Consider the following 22598-nt stretch of genomic DNA (forward strand, 5'->3'; position numbering starts at 1 on the left):
TCAAGGTCAAACTAATTTCTGGAAAAAGTATTATCTCCAGTGAATAAATTTACATTACAATAGCATGTAATGAAAAATATAATAAAAATAAAAAAATAAAACTGACAATAAAATTGAAATAAATATCTATTAAATCAGATATAATTAAATCAAATATACAAAACAATATAAAAAGAACACTTGTTATAAATATTTACCAAAGAAACAAACATGCATATTATATATAGTAGTGGAGACAGGGACGAATATACCTAGTTGTAACGGACCGTATTAGAAAATATACATATTGTTTCATACCTATTATATTTCTTACGGAATACATTCATACGACTCATGGTGAAATAAATGCAACTCTGTAATTTAGCTTAAATGTCCAAAAAGTGTACTGGACACAAATTATTTTTGTAAAACAATACTATCTTCTGATTGAAAATTGCAGATCTGAAATTGTGGTTCGTAGAGTTAACCAATTCATATCCTGATAAGCAGCTTAAAAATGTGTTTAATTGCGTTGCAAGAAAAAAATAAACTACAATCGAATAAAGCAAACAAACAAACTCAAAATAATTTTGCTTTATAGATATAAAACATAAAAAAAGAAAGAGTGGGTGATACACAGAAAAATAATATGGATTAAATACACTGTTGTGAACGACACGGGTATCAGATGTGGTTGGTCGACCGCTTTCTGGAAAATAACACTGCAATTAGTGAAAATGTTAGGATAGGCGTCGTTTCACTTCATTTTCTGAAGAGAATGTGTAATTTCGATTTATTAGTGGCAGTCATTTGCAAAATGCTTGCAATTTCGTTTGCCAAGTAAATTGTTTGTTTGAAAATTAATTTACATGCCTTATCGAGATAACAGCGATACTGTAGTATTCCCCATCAAAATCTGATCTGCATACTCGAGATAGCTTACATCGTATCGATAACCACCGACTGGATTCTGATTCGTTCCCAGGGTTAAGCGTCAGGTGTCACATTCATAATGGCCCCCGATGATCTGCATCATTTGTCCTCGCATCTCCTCAATGGAACAAATTAGCTGTGATTAGCACCAGACCGTGACTGATGAGAAGAGGCCGAGAACCCGACAACAGTCGTGACCAAATTTAATCTTCGAGTCAAAAGAGTTCGTGTTGACAACATGGCGAGTGAACCTTGACGCAGCTTAATTCGCAAATAGAAATGATTACTCGGTCAAGTTCGTTAATTGACTTGGCTTTTTTAGGAAAGCATTGCTTTGTCATCGTCAATTTGCAGTCTAATTCACTTGCTTAGGAAATTAACTTTAAAGAAATACCGCTCAGCTATTGATGAAAATTTAGAATGTTCACTTTCTCATTATTTCGATTATTTCTTTGTCGTTGCAAATCTCACATAAGAGGCATTTGCGTTTCCTTTTAATTTTAGAATCAATCCTATATTGATTTAATAAGAGAACACAACTATTCTTAGAGACGGAAAAGTTAAATTTTCAAATAATTTGATAGCAAATGTTTTGATAATCCATGTTTTGAAAATTGACATGAAGAATAACTAGTTCATCATTTTCAGGCAAACTCATCTATTATGCATGTTTCAAGTACATATGCATTCGTAACATGCAAAGATTAAGACATTTGGAGGAAATGTGTATGGTTGTGTGGGTGTGCGTATGTGTGTGTGAGTGTGTGTCTATTACAAGTAAGTCAGTAGCTTGGTCAGCACCAAGCACAATCCCACACCACCCCCGATAGAGGCAGTCCAGTGGGCGTCCATCAAATAGCTTTTCTTATTGGCGGGGGGGGGGGGGGGCATAATTGGGGTGGGGTGGGGTAGAATTTCTTGTACGCTACTGAACTATCTTCACTGAGTTTGCCACATTATTATTCCAGATGGCACATGCGTACCATCAAATATTGGGTTCCCTGTTTTAAGAAAGAGTTCAAGATTGCATGTCAGTTTTCTGAACTGAGAACCAGAATATAAAAAACAAATATGCTGAGGTGAAATTTACATGCATTTATTATTTAGTGGGTAGAAAATTTAAAGTAATTTGTATCAAAAGAAAGAAACAAAATCCGGAGACTAAATGGTCATTTAAATTTTATATTTGATGCTTCAGAGACAAGAATAGACCCACGACATTTATAAAAATCGATTCAAAAGACTCGGTGTATTTAGACAACTGTAATCTTTAATTTGATGGATTAGCAATTACAAATGCTATACTTTTTATTATCATAAATTTCTTCGGTATGTCGGTTAGAACTAAAAGTTTCTTTTTGCCGTGTTTTGCATAATAAAAGATAAAAGACACTGCACATGTCTGCAATACTAATACGCCGCCCATTGCTGTGGTTGTTGATATATTTAAGGTAACTGAAACAAGGTAGTCAAAATTATATGCTAACACAAAACCTGACATCAGTAAATTCATGCTCATCCTTCTGAAGAATAACTACCAAGCTCGGAAAATATATAAATATATAAATATATTGTATCCAATGTTTTGAAAAGCTATTCTTAATAAACTGATACTTTTTCAAGCCATGTTTTGTATTTAACCGGAAGTAACATCTTAATTGTTAAATCGCACGATAGAGCTGCATCGTCTGTTTTGGGGGTTTTGTTTTTCCATCTTTCACAGATTTATAGTAACATCTGTTATACTGGCGTGACTCGATGTGTTTCGAAGTCATTGCTTAGCTTCAATGGCCCATCAAAAGAGAAGAATTTCACGATCGCAATCAATGGGATCTAGTGTTAATTTCCTTTGATCAGGACTACTGCTAATTACGACCCAACTGACACGTAATGGCTTAAATTTTCTCTGAAGCATCCTAGGTTGATATGTTTACTCACATGGCTTCTTGTGGATCAATATTTGGACTATCTAACTCGGAAAAGTTTAAATTTTCTTGACGGACCCGTCCCAAGGCAGTTAAAACTTTATTCCCTATACCTGCATAATTACTCTCCTTCCGTTGTTCGTCTGAGGATAATTTTCCTTTACGGGCCCAACTTCGGCAGTTTCAAACACGGCTCTAATAACTCTTCCCAGGAGATCAGCTACTTCTTAAAGCACTTGTGTAAGCACACCGTTAATCTGACGCTTCAGATCTTTTATAAACTGCCCATGAGACATGATCAAATCTCCGTCAGTTCTTTTTGTTGCTCTGTTTGAATTTTGTGGACAGAAAGCGTGGACAGCAAGTTCCTTCAGTGATAGGTATGCATTGCTGACGGACAGGTTTTAGCAGATGGTGGATTTTTGTCTTTACTGACTAAACACAACATTGTTTGCTTCTTTCTTCTCGTAAGAACGCTCTTACTGGCACTGAAATAGTCACATTTTTGTCACCATTAATTCAAAACAATAATCCATTTATTTCCATGACTTATGTACTCCGTTTCTAAAATGCTCTTCTTTTCATGCTATTTTTGCATTTTTATTTTCGGTTTTGTATTGCAAATTTCATTGCTAAATTTCATAAGTGCCATAAACTAACGGACTGAATTTTCACCTCTGTCGAATATAATCTCAAATTTTTCCATTGTTTGGCAGCTTTCCGTTTTCATTGGGGAAAAAACCCAAACCAAACAAACACAAAAAACCACCAATATCTGAGAAATAACATACAATACTTGTGTATGTTCTGAAATATAATCATGCAAATAAAATAAAAAATGCATCAAAGTTTACCCATTTCAAACTTTACGAATATGGCGAATAATGTGTCATGTATTTCTGTAAACAACGTATTTTAGTTCAATCAGAAATGAAATCTAGAACAAACTGCCTCATATTTTGCAATGTTGATGAATATCGAGAATCACAACAATGCATTCAGCAGTATACTGGAAAAAATCGAAAATAATAATAATAATAATAATAATAATAATAATAAACATCGATATTATGCTAGGCAACGATGTGTTAGGGTCCGGCGAAGGGTAGGGTATATTTATACATATTTTTAATTTATATTACTTTACTTAAAAATTAAAATGAATACGATCTCACGCAATAAAAATTACTATGAGACTAAATTTATTGGAAGGAAATACGGAATAGTTATTTTAATTTTGAAATAAAAAAACAATAAAAAACCAAACAAACAAAAAGCAGTTAGTATAGTAGCTTTATATCATTGTCAGAAATGTAAGAAAAAAGCTTTTGTTTGTTGATGTTTGTCTTCCATATAAATACTGTAGATTCAAAGACAGATTGCAGGTAATCCATATATTAATATATGTAGGTAATAGTACTTACTGGGATTGATAACTGTTGCCTACAACCATAACTGTTTCCTACCTGCCTAAAACGTTTATAATATTTAATATATCTGAAATCCGATACGCTAGATCAACCATCTATTATATCTGTATTATATATGTAATCTTTATTGCTTCAACATTTTAGTTTATCCTGCTGTCAGGATAATGTGACTGGGTGGGACATGATGCTACATGTCTGCTGCATGATGCCCTGTGCTGGACATCACTATAAAATGCCACACTACAGACATCGTAGCGATATGACTGAAAAATTGTTAAAGCTACGATTGAAACAATCACACACACACACACACACACACACACACACGCACACACACACACACACAGAGTTTACCTTTACGGAACTAATTGTTAAATCCAGTAACATACAGTGTTGATTCGTATGTGTTCAAAACGATAAACCAGTTATTTCTAAAAAAATGTACATAGTCTGACCAGAGAAATCTAGAAATTACATACAAAGAACTGTGGTAATGAAGTCTTCTCAAAGGTGTGATGATATATTACTTTATAAGCTATTATATTTTAAAGAAATGGTTTGTAAGTTTTACATATTGCAGAAGCGGTTTATAAGTTACGATATATTACAGAAAGGATTTATAAGCTACGATATATTACAGATGGGGTTTATAAGTTTGATATATTACAGAAGGGGTTTATAACGTACGATATATTACAGAAGGGGTTTAAAAGTTATGATATTTTACAGAAAGGGTTTATCAGTTTTACATATTGCAGAAGCGGTTTATAAGTTACGATATATTACAGATTGGGTTTATTAGTTATGATATATTACAGAATGGGTATATAGGTTATGATATGTTACAGAAAGGGTTTATAAATTTTGATATTTTACAAATGGGATTATAAGTTATTATATATTACAGAAGATGTTTATAAGTTATTATATATAACTGAAGTGGGTTATAAGTTATTATATAATAGATCACAGAAGGGGTTTGTAAGTTATTATATATTACAGAAGGTGTTTATAACGTACGAAATATTACAGAAAGGTTTTATAAAGTAGGATATTTTACAAAGGGGTTTATAAGTTATTATATATTATAGAAGGAGTTTCTAAGTTATAATATATTACATAGGGGTTTCTAAGTTTAGGATATATTTTAAAAGAGGTTTCTAAGTTATGATATATTACAAAAGGGGTTCTAAGTTATGATATATTACAAAAGGGGTTCTAAGTTATGATATATCACAGAAGGGGTTTATAAATTATATAACGTTAGTGTTATTGCTGCTAGTGAGGGAACTATCTTTAGAGGCGATTATATATGTGTGTATGTCGTGTGACAACTATGATACTGGAGATAAATATCAGTTTCGTCTAGTGTGTTTAATATATACTAACTTGCGTGTAAACTTAATTAAAAAGTAATTGAATAAACTGTCCGTCCATAATTTGTTTAAATTATTCAAGTAATAAGAAAAATAACATATTCACTAGTTTAATTTGTTTATGAAGTGTTGAAAGTATGAGGGTTTTTTCCCCATTAACTTGTTGAAAATTATAATTGTTGGTTAGCTTGTCTGAGTTTCAATGTTAATTTGTATGTACAGTATAACGTTTGAAAAGTACGCAATATGTGTGGTATGTTCTCTTTGAGCAAGAGAAGTGTGAACTATCGAATTGAATTGGATTTTTTATTGCTGGCACAGGATTGTTGCAAACTTATAGATTCGGAGAGCTATTTATTCTGGAGGCTTGGGACTTTTAAAAAAACACAGCTGTAATTTTAAATCATGTTCTCTTCTCTTTTCTTTTATTTGCATTGTATGTATGTATGTATGTATGTATGTATGTATGTATGTATGTATGTGTGTGTGTATGTGTGTGTGTGTATGTATGTATGTATGTACGTACGTGTGTGTGTATGTATGTATGTATGTATCAATGTATCAATGTATGTATGTATCAATGTATGTATGTGTATTCCTTTCAATTACATTATTAATGCTATAGAAAATCGATCACTGTCTCTCTTAAAATATCTAACATTTGAGTGGAACACATTCAATAAATACTTATATTTCAGAACTCTGTATGTTCACTGTGTATTTCCAATCGTAATTTATTCGTAATGGTTGAGTATTTTGATTTTTGTGAGCTGTGAATCCAAAGCACCGCAACTTTGAATAAAAAGAAAGACTGTTATACAGGAAAATAAAAAACAAACAAGAACAATCAACAATAAACGAAGAAGCAATTAAAACAATAAAAACAATGTGATGATACTGTATTAGTTTGCTAGTAGAAAAAATATAGTTCTAATGAAGCTAGTAACTTCAGAATTAGAGTAGAACACCTATCCTCCCCATTCATATAAAAAATCAAACAAGCAACATAAACTTATGTAGAAATTCCGATTATTTTTCTAAGAATAATTAATTATAATCTGCATGAAATTCCTAATACAGTCGGTAATGCTGCCAGAAGTTTGTATTATGATTTTTATATGCGGTGATATTTTGTTTTTAGTTTGAGTACTGGCAACACAGCTGAATTATTTTGTATATTCTTAAATAGACGTATACCTGTATTATTTAATTTTTATAAACAAACAAAAGAAAACCCCACGATGACAGAGTATATATATATATATATATATATATATATATATATATATATATATATATATATATATATATATATATATATATATATATATATATAACAATTTTCAGTTATCTAGTTCGTGATTAAAATTAAGATATTTTGTATGTGCAGATTATTTGTATCAGGATTAGCTCTCATATTCATGCACATATACGTTTCGTAGCACTCTTTAATTTGAAAAAGTATTTTATTGCGTTGAATCAATCGAAGGTTTCTTTTTTTATTCGTCGTTGAAAGAACAATTTTATGTTTATTTATTGTTTTATTTTAACCATTATCATGTGCTGAAAAATGGCGTTAACCCCTATAACAACAACAACCACACACAACCACACACACACACACACACACACACACACGAGAAATATTTTCATAACAATTTGATCCAATAGCACGCGGCGGGCAGTACTTAGTTGATGATTGGTTGGAACTGGTACCGCCTACCTTCCAAATGCAAATCTACAAATTGGAGCATGCGCAATTGTTTATGTACACACGTCAGCAAACTGCTACAATGTTGCCACTTTATGTGCCCCATATTAAACTGTGATTAGCAGCAGCCGGTGAATTTTAGAGTTGTATAACTCATGATTGCTCACGGAATCTCGCTTATGATTCGACGTTACCTAAACTGCATCGGATCAAAGGAAGAAAACCTGAGCCGTTCCCGCTTGACGTCTTATTCAATAATGCTTCAAAAGTTGTTCATCTAACGCAAATATTGTTTTGAACTTTATCGAATTTGTTGGATACCGATATAAATAGGTTGTCGTCTGCGATGGATAGCTGCGACTCGAACTCTTCTTTGTCTAAGGACACGAAAATGAAAGCAAATGCAGACTGTGACTTTAACAATAAAACTGGAATAGATAACGCTTCAGATGACGCCTGTAGCACAGACAAGTTGCCGGACACTCGAGTGCAAAATATTGAGGAAACTTTTAGGCAATATGAGACGAAATCTACATTTTTAGTGAAAGACATTCTTGATCCCAGTAAATATACGGGTCCAAAAACGAGTAAAATTTGGCATCCTTGGATTGATAACAAGGAGGATGACTACTTTTCCGATGAAGGTCGGTATTAATAATAATAATAATAATAATAATAATAATAATATAGTATTATGATTGTTATTATTATCATACTCCTTATCCTCATTAATATTGTTGTTGTTATTATTATTATTATTATTATTATTAAAGTTGCTACCATTATACGTTCTTCTTTTCCAAACCTGATGTTTTGTCTTGTATAAGTTGTTAACATTTACAGATATGTCGCTGCTCTTACTCTTTTATTATTATTTTAATAATAATAATAATAATAATAATAATAATAATAATACAGGACTACAATATGGAATCAGGATAAGTGATGCAAATACGAACTTAAATAATTTGAAAAATATGTTTTCTTGGACTCATGCAAACTAAAAACAAATACTTCAATACTGCCGTTACAAGTACTAAGGCTACCTTTAATTTGCTTTCGCTTAAAAAACAAAATCCAGACCTAACGCTACTCATCTCCAAAAATAAACAAATCCAGACCTAACGATATTCGTCTCTACAGAAAAACAAAACAAAACAAATCCAGACCTAACGCTATTTATCTCAACAAATAACAAATCCAGAGCTAAAGATGTTTCTACTTCAGATTAATAATGGCATCAAAAGGGCACGTGTTTACAAGATTTGTGTAGAATATTAAATATTTATTATTATTGTTTGTTTAGGAATTAAGAAAAGTAATTTTTACGCAGAGCAAAATGTGCAAATTATTGTATATTTGAGTCATATACTATTGAAGAGTTAATTCTTTAATGATCGTCATATGCACGTTAGAAGCGTCTAGTATAATCAGAGTGATTAGGAATTGCTTAAAATACATGTCTTATAAAGGTAGTATAATCAGAGTGATCGGAATTGTTTAAAATATATGTCTAATAAAGGTAGCATAATCAGAGTGAGCAGGAACTAGACAACTTACATGTCTTATAAAGGTGGTATAATCGGAGTGGTCAGGAACTGGATAAACTACATGTTTTATATAGGTAGTATAATCAGAGTGATCAGGAATTGTTTAAAATACAAGTCTTTTAAAGGTAGTATAATCAGAGTGATCAGGAATTGTTTAAAATACAAGTCTTTTAAAGGTAGTATAATCAGAGTGATCAGGAATTGTTTAAAATACAAGTCTTTTAAAGGTATATAATCAGAGTGATCAGAATTGATTAAAATACATGTCTAATAAAGGTAGCATAATCAGAGTGAGCAGGAACTAGATAAATTACATGTCTAATAAAGGAAATATAATCAGAGTGATCAGGAACTAGATAAATTACATGTCTAATGAAGGAAATATAATCAGAGTGATCAGGAGCTAGACAACTTACATGTCTTATAAAGGAAATATAATCAGAGTGATCAGGAACTAGATAAATTACATGTCTTATAAAGGAAATATAATCAGAGTGATCAGGAACTAGACAAATTACATGTCTAATAAAGGAAATATAATCAGAGTGATCAGGAACTAGACAAATTACATGTCTTATAAAGGAAATATAATCAGAGTGATCAGGAACTAGATAAATTACATGTCTTATAAAGGAAATATAATCAGAGGAACTAGAAAACTTACATGTCTTATAAAGGAAATATAATCAGAGTGATCAGGAACTAGGTAAATTACATGTCTTATAAAGGAAATATAATCAGAGTTATCAGGAACTAGACCACTTACATGTATTATAAAATAAATATAATCAGAGTGATCAGGAACCAGATAAATTACATGTCTAATAAAGGAAATATAATCAGAGTGATCAGGAACTAGACAAATTACATGTCTTATAAAGGAAATATAATCAGAGTGATCAGGAACTAGATAAATTACATGTCTTATAAAGGAAATATAATCAGAGGAACTAGAAAACTTACATGTCTTATAAAGGAAATATAATCAGAGTGATCAGGAACTAGATAAATTACATGTCTAAAAAAGGAAATATAATCAGAGTGATCAGGAACTAGACAACTTACATGTCTTATAAAGGAAATATAATCAGAGTGATCAGGAACTAGATCAATTACATGTCTTATAAAGGAAATATAATCAGAGTGATCAGGAACTAGATAAATTACATGTCTTATAAAGGAAATATAATCAGAATCATCAAGAACTGGATAAATTACATGTCCTATAAAGGAAATATAATCAGAGTGATCAAGAACTAGATAAATTACATGTCTTATAAAGGAAATATAATCAGAGTGATCAAGAACTAGATAAATTATATGTGTTATAAAGGAAATATAAGCAGAATGATCAGGAACTAGACAAATTACATGTCTTATAAAGGAAATATAATCAGAGTGATCAGGAACTAGACAAATTACATGTCTAATAAAGGAAATATAATCAGAGTGATCAAGAACTAGATAAACTACATGTCATATAAAGGAAATATAATCAGAATGATCAGGAACTAGATAAATGACATGTCTAATAAAGGAAATATAATCAGAATGATTAGGAACTAGATAAATTGCATGTCTAATAAAGGAAATATAATCAGAGTGATCAAGAACTAGATAAATTACATGTCTTATAAAGAAAATATAATCAGAGTCAGCAAGAATTGGATAAGTTTCATGTCTTATAAAGGAAATATAATCAGAATGATCAGGAACTAGATAAATTACATGTCTTATAAAGGAAATATAATCAGAGTGATCAAGAACTGGATGAAATGCGTGTCTAGAAAAACAAAATCAAAGTCAGGTGTCTATATTTTATGTTAAGCACGACATATTTTCTTCTTCTCGTCTGATTGTTCTGATAACTGATATTTTGAGGGATATAAGTCACTCTTATGTGTTATTACTGTTTATCTGTCCGTACGTTTTTTGTTAATGCAGCATCGTGTCTATGCGTGCGCTATTTCGACCTATCCCAATCCATACGAACAAGGGATCAGCTTCATTCCATAAAACTCTCGTCCCAAAATGTCCGCCGCATCTAATTTTTAATCTACACCTCAATTACCTGGCTGTGACTCACAATTACTAAAGCTGATTACTTTTATCGGCATAGATTATCGTTATTGAGATGTTAATATATTGATGAACTGACTCCACCTTTATTATTAATAAATCTGTTTTCTCTGGAGGGCGATCTTAACTTGGTTGTAGTTGAAATGTGCTTGTTGGTCAAATAGCTTATACTGATTGAAGCATAACGAGGCTTTTCTTTCTTAAAGTCATCTCTGCAGTGTAGTTTTTATAATGCATTAGGCATGGGTGGGGTATGTCCTAAGGGGATTTAAGCCACTAGATTCATTGCTATTAATATCATCCCGATCGCTTATAGTTAACAAATAAAGGTCGCAGAGCCATTTTTGAGCATTTTTTAAACCGTATCTATCTTGTGGAATTTATTTTACAACACAAAAACATTAACGTTTCTAGGTAAAATGCTGCTGCTGCTACTACTACTACTACTACTACTACTACTACTAATAATAATAATAACAACAACAACAGCAACAACAACAACAACAATAATAATAATAATATATATAACATATAAATGAGGTAAATTGTAATCTTGTAAGGATTATCACTTCGTGCCCCCTATCTAAGGTAAGGAGGATCACTTTGTACCCTCTTGATCTATTTAGGATCAGGATGTTCCCTTCGTAGCCCTTAATATAAAAATGATCACTTCGTACCCGTAAGAAAGATATAGGCGGGTCACTTCTTACCCCCTATTAAAGATAAGGACGATCACTTCGTACCCCTATAAAAGATAAAAGGAGGATATCTTCGTAACCCCATCTAAGATAAGGAGGATATCTTCGTAACCCAATCTAAGTTAAGGAGAAGTAAGCGAGGGTAGTAAGAGTATGCAGACCGAAAGAACATATGAGTTTGCGTAGTTTTCATATATCTTACGTTTTCATGTACAGACTTTGCATATATGCACAGCCATCTTGTGAACATTTTTAGGATTGTTCAAAGAATTAACATGTGTACTAGTCAATTTGTATGCAGTAAAATTCCAAAATATTGAAAATAATATATTATACAAAAATAGAAAGACATACAATGGGCTTAGTGTTGTAAATATGGAGCTTATGAAGGACATTCCATTTATATGACGTGAAGGAAATAAACGACCACGGTAAGTTTTCTTTGAAATACTATTACTTCCAAGACAGTCAATCATCCGATTTCATGATGGATTTTGGTGAGACATATTCGGCAGAAAATTCAGTGCTTCTAATGGGCCATATATAAAGGAAGACTTTTCATATTTAGAAAGGTTGTTGGAAGCAGATGTGAAATTTTCCAAACGCTGCACTGCAGCCGACACCGCTACTCTACAATCTCCACTACTTTTAGACATTATTTAATTTGTTCGTGTTGTTGTTGTAGTATGGTTTAACGACATTTTTCAGCACAAGATAGGCAGCCAGTATAAATGGTGGAGGAAGAACCAGGGAAAGCCCCAGAAAGAACCACCGATCAACGAGAAGATACTGGCAAGCTTTCTCACGTATCCACATTGTCCCAACCCGAGACTCAAACCAACGCAGACAGAGGATAGATGGCAGTGATCCGTAACGGTTAGCGCTTTAGACCACTCGGCCTCTCGGGGCCCCTAATTTGTTCGTGCATTCGTCATCATCATCACCACCATTACTATTGTTATTGTTATTATTAGCAATAATAGTAGTATCATCATTATCATTGTCGTTTTCTTCTTTTTCATCATCATCATCATCATCATCATCATCATCATCATCATCTGATGATGATGATGATGATGATGATAATGATGATGATGATCATTGTGTGTGTATATATATATGTATGTGTATATATATATATATATATATATATATATATATATATATATATATATATATATATATATATATATATATATATATAATGCATACATACATATGTGTGTTTGTGTATGCGTTTGTATGTTCGTGTGTGTGTGTTACTCAATAAATGCATGTCTTATGCTTTCTTGTCATAATGGAGATGCTTTTAATTCTGAGATTTTATCAGGACAGTGGTTTTCTCCAAAGTAAAAGTCTTAAATGGTTGCAATGCATGTATCTTTTTTCTCGTTCAAGTAATGTCCTTTGTGATGTAAAATAGGAATGGTGGGCCTTTTGTTTCCATTACAAATTGATATAATTTTTGCAAAGGGACAAAATAGTGTTTTGTTATTGGCACCCTGGGGTGGCTTTCTAAAAGATCTCGGTCCTAATCAACAATTTTAATATCTGTTTTCAAAAAAGAAGAAAAATTCACTTTTAACTAGCAGAGTTTAAATTGTATCTGTGAATGGTGTTCCCAAAAGGAAGAAGATAAACACAAAGAAGTGAAGCAGATGGTATGAAATTTATTTATGTCGAAAAACCTCTTTTCTTATAGAAAAATTGTATAGATAATGGAAACATATATATATATATATATATATATATATATATATATATATATATATATATATATATATATATATATATATATATATATATATATATATATATATATATATATATATATATATATATATATATATATATATATATATGTATATATATATATGTATATATATATATATATATATATATATATATATATATATATATATATATATATATATATATATATATATATATATATATATATATACACACACATACATACATACATACATATTCATCCTCTTTGGAGCAAATAACAAATTGAAATTGAAATTGCCTAGCTGATCTGAAAAGAGAGTTAAATAAATGTTATACAACCAAAAAAGATTTTAATGCACACACAGACAGTTGAATTAACAGACAGACGGACGGGCGGGGATAGACATATACCATTTTTGCATTGTTAACATAAGTGTCCCAACTGAACACACAGTTACTAGCGACATATTTCAGTAATATATTTCATTACCACTTATAATGAAAATATTTTAGAAAAAGTTCAAAAGTGGTAGTACTAGCATTGGACGTTAGTACAGAGAATTAAAGGTTTTTCTTTCTGGTACATGACATTGTTTTTAAATAGCTTCATTGATTTCGTTAGTAGGCAAATAGCGTTGAAAAATAATAATACTATCGAATATAAACCTTCATATAAATAAATCTAAGACCTGTTTTTGTTTAATACACTACTATTGATGTTGAAAGAATGAACCGGACAGCATTCGATTCGTCTTTTCAAAATTTGTCATTATAGCATTTGATATCTATTCTTGTCCATCCAACCCTCTCTCTCTGCTTAGTTTTGTTTCAAGCATTTGGGCATCCCACCAGCGGTGATGCAGAGAACATGCCTACAAAGTTATGTACACATACATCTTGCGGCAAGAATGATCCAACTATATTTGGATGCATTTTGTGGGGAACTTGGGAGTTACTCCCTATGGCAGTAGAAGTTAAGGAAAATACAAATAGTAAAATATTGGATCTTGTTAAATAGAAATAATTTAGCTTTTCATCTCTGTTATGTGCTTAAAATGAATGCTGGTAAACGTAATTTAGTATTTAAAAAATCAGCGAGAATAGCTGGGGTTTTCATTTTAAAATGTATGATATGACCTGCGACTTTCATATGTATGGCATAATCAATATGATGTTTACGCTCGTTATAACGCTGCCCACATGAACCATAGAGTATACCACTTTTATCCCGCTTTTAGTGAGACCGCGATATAATGAAGTATACATACTTGACACAATTTTGTTACCACCTAATTAAATGAGCTCCACGTTTGTCTTCGCCTTATAACAGAAACCGTATTATAACTAAGAACCTTATAGGGAGGGAATATTGTAATATCACGATAATATTTGTTTCATTAATGTAACAAGTTTGGACCAGAATAGAGAAAATCTTCCTGTCTGTACCATATTCATCAAAAAGACTAGAACGTCGTGCATTACATACAAATCACCTTTGTTATCAGAATTATTTGGATATTATAGCGACATCTTTGAACTGTACTATGAAGAATTAGAACTAGTTCTCACAGCAATACAACTATAATCTGTATGTTATTATGAAATACAAAGAGACCAGTTGCAATTTAAGATCTAATGAAAAGTAATATAATTTTCTACGTATGTGGCCATTTTATTCGAATAAATGGCAAAGATAGATTAAGATTCTACTGTACACGGCCGGACAGGGGTGGGATGGAGTTGGAGTTGAAAACTTACTGAATGACATTTGTTTTCTATTAGTTAACTTTACCGGAAAATCTGTCATAATAAATAATGAATTCAACTACATTATCTATTACTAACATATAACCTTTGAAAAGAGGTTAATACATTTTAGATTAAAAACCATCTTCAGAAGTAACAATTTATTTTCTCCATCTTGAACATGATTGAAGAATAGCGAGGCATGTTCCGTTATGCTGGATGAATTTAATCCAAGGAACTCATACATGTATCTTATAATAACATCACATTCTCCTTATTGACTGCTTTTACGTAAGTTTGATGCACATTTGAGATTCATTAATCACCTCGGGGCCTTGTCACTCTTGGCAATTAGTAGCATCGGAACCCCAGTCTGACGTCGTTATCCATTTCACCATCACACCTTCCTGTGTATCTTGACACATTAGCTTATCATATTTGCTTTCTGGTATTATCAAAGTGAACTGAGATCTCGGGATGTTTCTTCTCCATCATCGATCCCATCTAATGTTTAGATAATGGCGGGAATGTAATGCCGTCATTATTAAATCATTAGACTGGTTTGGGTCCATAAAAAGATTCGATATCTGGTGAAATCATATCAATGACCTCCAGTAAAGTAATATAAAAACCTGTCATCAATATGCTCTGTCACAGACAAGTTGTCGTGCATTTGGGGAACTTAACGAAGCTGGGATTTTCTTTATACTTTCAGATAGACTTGTATCATTTGATAAAGGCAGTAAAGATATCAAGGATTGTCTTATTGAATTCAGGATACCACAAGCAACTTGAATCTGATGAGCTAGTGGTGTTGCAAGAAAATCGCCCCCCCCCCCAACCAGAGCAGAACTTAATTATGGGGTGCCCTCTTAATACAAATAGTCTTTTTTATGTGACATTTTGAGGATTCTCCCTCTAACGTTGCTTGGGTTGCTTGGATGTTCCTACACCACTGATCGGAGCTGACCAATTATAAAACTGTCTAAAACTGTTGTTGTTGTTGTAGGTTTAATGCCGTTTTGCAGCACATGATAGGTTATTCATGGTGGACAGAATATTTGGTGGAGGAAGAACCCAGGATAACCCTGGGAAGAACCACCAACCTACGGGAAGCTACTGTCGATCCTTCTCAGAGATCCACGTTGTCTGAGCCAGAGACTCGAACCCACACAGAAGGATCTGTAAAGGCGAGCGCTTTAGATCACCCACCACCCACCCCTCTAATAAAGGGAATGACTTATATAATGTCTGTATGTTTATAGATACACTACAACTCTCCATTCAGCTTACCGGTAAATAAATTCAGTGTAATATCTCAGATGAATGTGTTTTCTTCTGCAGTATTGAATGTCTGCTTGAAATCAAGAATATATTATAAATGCTGTGGAGAACATTTAAGGTATGACTGGCTTGTAATGATGTAATTATGTTCAAATGGAAGTTTATAAGATAAATGGCTATTTCTATCGTTAAAAAGTATATAAAAAAATGTCGTCTGGTCGTGGTTTATTTATTTAAAAACGTATCACTAAATAAATATATACGTACCTACATAAATACCTACCTATCTACATAAATACCCCCCACACATAGATACATACATACATACATACATACATACATACATACATACATGCATGCATGCATTCATGCATACATACATACATACACAACAACCCCTCCTCCCTCACGCAACCCCACCTCCCACCAAAAACCCGCCACTTCCCAGACAAAAAGCAAGCATGGAAATAAGCAAAAACAAAACAAACAGCAAATAACTTCTACTGTACAGTGATAAAGTGATAACCGCAGCTTTAAATGTTTGAAGGAAAACACCCGCTACCGTTTTCCGTTTCGGCTGCACAATATTGAGTTGATTTAAGTAAACAGGAGCTGAAGAGACGTCACTGTCAGTGTCAAAATTGGATGCCCGGATATGAACGAATTTCCTACATGGCATTCGGTTCAGGTCCATTGCCTGCCCCTGTGAACTGATTCAAGTACAGTTCCTCCAGTTAGCGAGATATATAATTTCTTTGAGAAATCGGAATTCCCTATCACAAAGTGAAGATTATTCTAGAGGTAATATAACATGGGTACGAAATCCCATTTTTAAATCGCATGGGGGACGTGGTTGAAATGTATTTGGATGCTGTACTTGTTAAAATTGTACATGGTCTATGCACACAGCTCACCGAAATGACTGTTCCCAGTCTGTATTTTTCCAAAGTACACTATTTTTATATTTAATTATATCCGATTTTAAGCAATCTAAAGCATCGTCGCATGTCCATTGGTTTCTTAGTTGAGACATAAAAATTTGTTTACCGGGAATAAGTTAGCTTTCATTATCTGTACGCTTGAGATATGTATGTTAAGAGTGTTTCCGTGTGTCATGTGTCCGTTCCATCTGTGACTAAGAAACTTCTTTTTGACCGAAATATTATGTCTTTACATACTAGCAATGATCCCAAAATAAAGACACGATTAAGTCGGGTAATTTTTTTAAGGAGTAAGTTGAGTTAAAATAAAAGTATCAATTAATTATATTGTTTTGATAACTATCTATATTATTGGCAGCTATTTAGACGATAATAATCATGGTACCTACTTGACTGTATCTATTTTGAATTGCAATGCTTCCATTATATTATTTATTCATTAAAAAAAGCAGAGCTCAGGCCAATTATGATTCCTAACTTGTTCCTGAGCTATCACCTGTCGCCACTAGTCCGTCACACACCATTGGGAATCTCTCTCTAGCACAAAAACTAATTGACGCTAAATGTCAGAGCCTTGTAACATGGCCACGGTACATTGAACGTAGGGAACAGAGCAACTGACGGCAACACTTGTAAGCCGGATTCTTGCCGTGCCTTGGCTGTTTAGCACCCATGACAAGGGGTCCCAAATGGCGTAGTTTAGTAGATGCTTTCAATCCAGTATGCGTGTCAAAGGTAGTTATTGTTGTAAATAGGTAGAGCATTTAATGTACAAATTTTTGACCCTCGGAGAAGAAAAGAAGAAAAAAAAAAAACTGAGACTTTCCGCCTGCAAATTTGCAAATTTTTGTTTCCTTCTTTAAATCGCGAGTTTCCTTTTAGAAAAAATTATCAGTAACTGAAGCAAATGTCGTTAGCATGTTTTGAAAATTTCATGAAAATAACATGGGAACTAGATGAGAAATGTTGAAGTAATGCGACAGTTGATTCGACAGATGGAACACCCTGCCATGGGTCAATTGTTAGACGTGGCCGTATTGACTCAGTTCAAACATTTGACAACACATTTTTTCAAAACACTGTCTAGTTTATATTCTGTTCAACTCAAAAAATTTAATTTCATCCTTATGTATTGGATATATTATTGTCTTAATATATACATTAACAATTGGGGTGAAAGGAAATAAATAAAGAATAACAAAAACTGATTTGAGTTTTTTTATATATAAAAAAGATTAGAACAAGCATATCTAAAGATGATAGCAGTGTATGATAATAAATAAATAAATAAAAAATAAATAAACAAACAAATAAATAAATAAATACTATCAACAAAAATTATCGGCATCACATTTACTTCATATCTACAAAAAATGTTGTGTAAATCGTATACTCTTAAATATTACTTTGTGTAAGACTGACATAGATCACGAAGATGACATAGACGCACTCTAAAACGTATATTCAAAACAATTATCAAACGTAATAATTAATATCAGTTCCACATCATATGTGAGTAAAATTATTGGTGGATTGTTTTGAAGATATGCCCTGGAACTATCTATGTGAAGTTGACATTTAAGACAGGCCCTGGAACTACCAGTTTAAAGTTGACATTCAAGAGACACCCTAGAACTACCCGTATGAAGCTGACATTTAAGACAGGCCCTGGAACTACCCATATGAAGTTGACATTTAAGAACTTATATGGGAATAACAAAGCCAGGATATTTGACAGCGATTACACATTGAACAAACTGCTGCAATTAGGCGAAGACCTGTTCATGCGTAGTGTGTAATCGTGTCAATGTTTCGTGCCTTCTGGAATTCTGCAAAGTTCAATTCTAATAATTATAAATATTTAAAGAAATAACAAAACATGTAATGAAATTAATAACATAACTATATCTTAGCTTTTGTTTACAAACATCATCAACGCAAACAATTTAAGGCGCTTGGATACATGACTAGTTCTTTTTTGGTGCTATGAACTAATAACTTATAATTTTGTATGTCACATGATACGATTTAAGCCAATCTATATGCCTATTACACATGATAAAATTTAAGCCAATCAAAATGTTTATTATAATACTGGTTACAATGAAATGATAATGAGGTTTTCGATTTTTTTTCTTTCTTCTTCATTTGTAAATATTAACCTTATCATTACGGATAATTGAAAGATGTGCAATCTAAGTTATATATTTAAAAAAATATGATTTATACTGTAACTATGAATATTAAATATCAAAGATTATAGCCTACATTAGAAAAAGATGCTGCATCATCACAAAACAATTTAGATCGATTAATACACTTTGAAAAAAATGTGACCAGGGAATTAAACTTTTTCAAAATGGAAAACTATTTGTATCTAAAATCACAACATTATGATGCATGGTCCAAAATTTCCAATTTTAACTAAAATGTAAGTATTATAATGCATGGTCCAAAATTTCGATTTCAGCTAAAATGACAGTAGTATGATGCATGGTCCAAAATTCGATTTCAACTAAAATGACAGCATTATGATGCATGGTCCAAAAATTCGATTTTAACTAAAATGTCAGCATTGTGACGCATGGTCCGAAATATCAAGTTCAACTAAAATGTCAGCATTATAATGCATGGTCCAAAATTTCGATTTTAACTAAAATGTCAGCATTATAATGCATGGTCCAAAATTTCGATTTCAGCTAAAATGACAGTAGTATGATGCATGGTCCAAAATTCGATTTCAACTAAAATGACAGCATTATGATGCATGGTCCAAAAATTCGATTTTAACTAAAATGTCAGCATTGTGACGCATGGTCCGAAATATCAAGTTCAACTAAAATGTCAGCATTATAATGCATGGTCCAAAATTTCGATTTTAACTAAAATGTCAGCATTATAATGCATGGTCCAAAAATTCGATTTCAGCTAAAATGACAGCATTATGATGCATGGTCCAAAAATTCGATTTGAACTAAAATTTAGCTCACAGTATTAGGGATGTACAGTTTAAAGATTTTAGGAGTGTATTGTTTAAAGAACGAACAAATCTGAATAGGAAGAAAGAACATAATATTAATAGATAAAATGTGGGCCAAGAGAGTTCCCACCCCACACGCTTTCTTTGTAATTTTTTTTACTCTGTTACCAAGTTAGCTATATATTCTAATTCATTGATTCTTGGCCTTCTTAAACTATTTGCAATTTGTTATTTTGCAGAGGATGAAGATGATGAAGGTCGAGAATCTGTTGAAGCAGACGACACTTTAGAAAAGACAACGGAACAGTGTACAGAACCGGACAAAAGTGGCTCAGGTAACACAGTATTCAAGATGGGCAAGCAGAGACGAGCAAGGACTGCTTTCTCATATGAGCAGCTAGTGGCTCTGGAAAACAAATTTAGGCAGACAAGATATCTATCTGTGTGTGAACGTTTAAACCTGGCACTTTCATTAAACCTGACTGAAACCCAAGTCAAGATCTGGTTTCAAAATCGAAGAACCAAATGGAAGAAGCAGAACCCAGGAATTGATGTAAATAGTCCTACAGGATATCCTTCCACCGAAAGTGTGTCTTCCTTCTCCTATTCCTTACCATCTGGGTATTTGCACAGCGTACATCCCTATCTACCCCAACAGGGACTACTAGGGGTATATAACATCCTTAAACAAAGAGCTGAAAATGTCTCTCACATACATCCAATGTTTCATCAACATTATGCCCAGGCGACGTAGTTCTCAATATATACACATACATTTTCTTAAAAGAAGTTTTCTATAATGAACATTTCAATTTATGACTTAAGCGTGATCATTATTTATTGAACTTTTATTGGTAACTGTTAAACTCCTCGTTTAAACAAGTGTGATATAAAAAAAATAATTTCACCAGTAAAGTTGCAAAGTGATACTGAATACTGTCGAGTAAGTCGCAAATTATATAAAATTATCCTGAAAATATTGATCAAGGATTTGCATATCTATTTTTGAATCACTAACATATATAGTAATTCAAAGTAGTAGAATGGAACAGATTATATACATGAGAATAGGTTTCAGACAAAAACCTTAAGGGTGATCCCTTGTTAAAATGTTGGGATATTTATCCTTTTAAAATGTATATAACGTTAAGTGGCCAAGACATTTTTAAGGTGGTGTGCATTTTCTAGTTCTACTCGAATATCTATCCCCATATAAGGGACATTACAAAGACAAGTATAGAAAAAGTAACATAACACTAATGGATTATACAATAATTGCTGAATTAACATTTTATTTAAATTCATGACAATATGCACATGCTAAAGATCATGGACTCCACTTATCGATTTCTCAAATAAATGGACATTTTATTAAGCGATACTTAAAATATTGCACAATTATTGAGATTATCTAGGTTTTCCGCATTTGAAAACCCACGTAGCCGATTTACGGCATGTTGTAAATCGCTGAAGATTTCCCATGGTTTCATATACTCTTCGTTGACTATCATTTTCATTAACGTGACTGTTACTGCGATTATTAAAATTGTAAAAGTTTTTGTTTTCATTATTAAATAAGATACACAAGTTGCAACCATGTCTACAAACTATCTATGTAGAAAGTTGAGTCATATCAAAGACGTCATAATGCTATGATCACGTCATTTCCATATACACCGTAAGCGTTGACTTTACAAAAGAGGACTACCTTAAATAAACCATTTTCTTAATTTAACTTTCAATATTATTATCATTCGCAGAAAATAAAAACATAATATGTTATCAAAGGTTGTTCCGTTTTTATCTTCTTTCAACAAATACAAAATTGGAATTTTCCATTTTCTCTCTCACCTCGATGAATAAATCAAAAGCTCTCTTCAAGTCATTGACAAAAGCTACATTTCTGTGTGTGGGAAATAAATTTTTTATTATATATTCTCTAGAACGATTTCTATGAACCATCCAGGAAAGGAAAATAAGCCACGAAAAACTCATTAAGCAATCATACACATCTTTGTATCATTTCTTGATATATTTTCTTTAATTCTATGTAACCATATTGATACCTTTTTATAAATGGTTCTCGCACTCCGGTGGTCTTGTGGTTAGAGCGTCCGCCTCGGATGTGGGATGTCGTGGGTTCGAACCCCGGTCGAGTCATACCACAGACTTAAAAAAATGGTACTAACAGCTGCCTTGCTAGGCGCTCAGCATTAAGAGGATGGTGTCATG

The 22598-nt window shown here is 32.4% G+C and overlaps 1 protein-coding gene across 1 annotated transcript; it reads left to right on the plus strand.

Annotated features, from left to right (window-relative positions):
* Positions 1-7459: 7459 nt before the first annotated feature.
* LOC149795578 (homeobox protein pnx-like) lies at positions 7460-22153 on the plus strand. Its single transcript, XM_089964111.1, has 2 exons — positions 7460-7998; positions 20606-22153. The coding sequence occupies exons 1-2, from the start codon at positions 7701-7703 to the stop codon at positions 21118-21120; spliced, it is 813 nt and encodes a 270-aa protein (XP_089820237.1). The 5' UTR covers positions 7460-7700; the 3' UTR covers positions 21121-22153.
* The last annotated feature ends 445 nt before the right edge of the window (positions 22154-22598 follow it).

This window comes from Sinohyriopsis cumingii, chromosome 7 (assembly GCF_028554795.1).
Source record: "Sinohyriopsis cumingii isolate HCF-2022 chromosome 7, ASM2855479v2, whole genome shotgun sequence".
NCBI lineage: Eukaryota > Metazoa > Mollusca > Bivalvia > Unionida > Unionidae > Sinohyriopsis > Sinohyriopsis cumingii.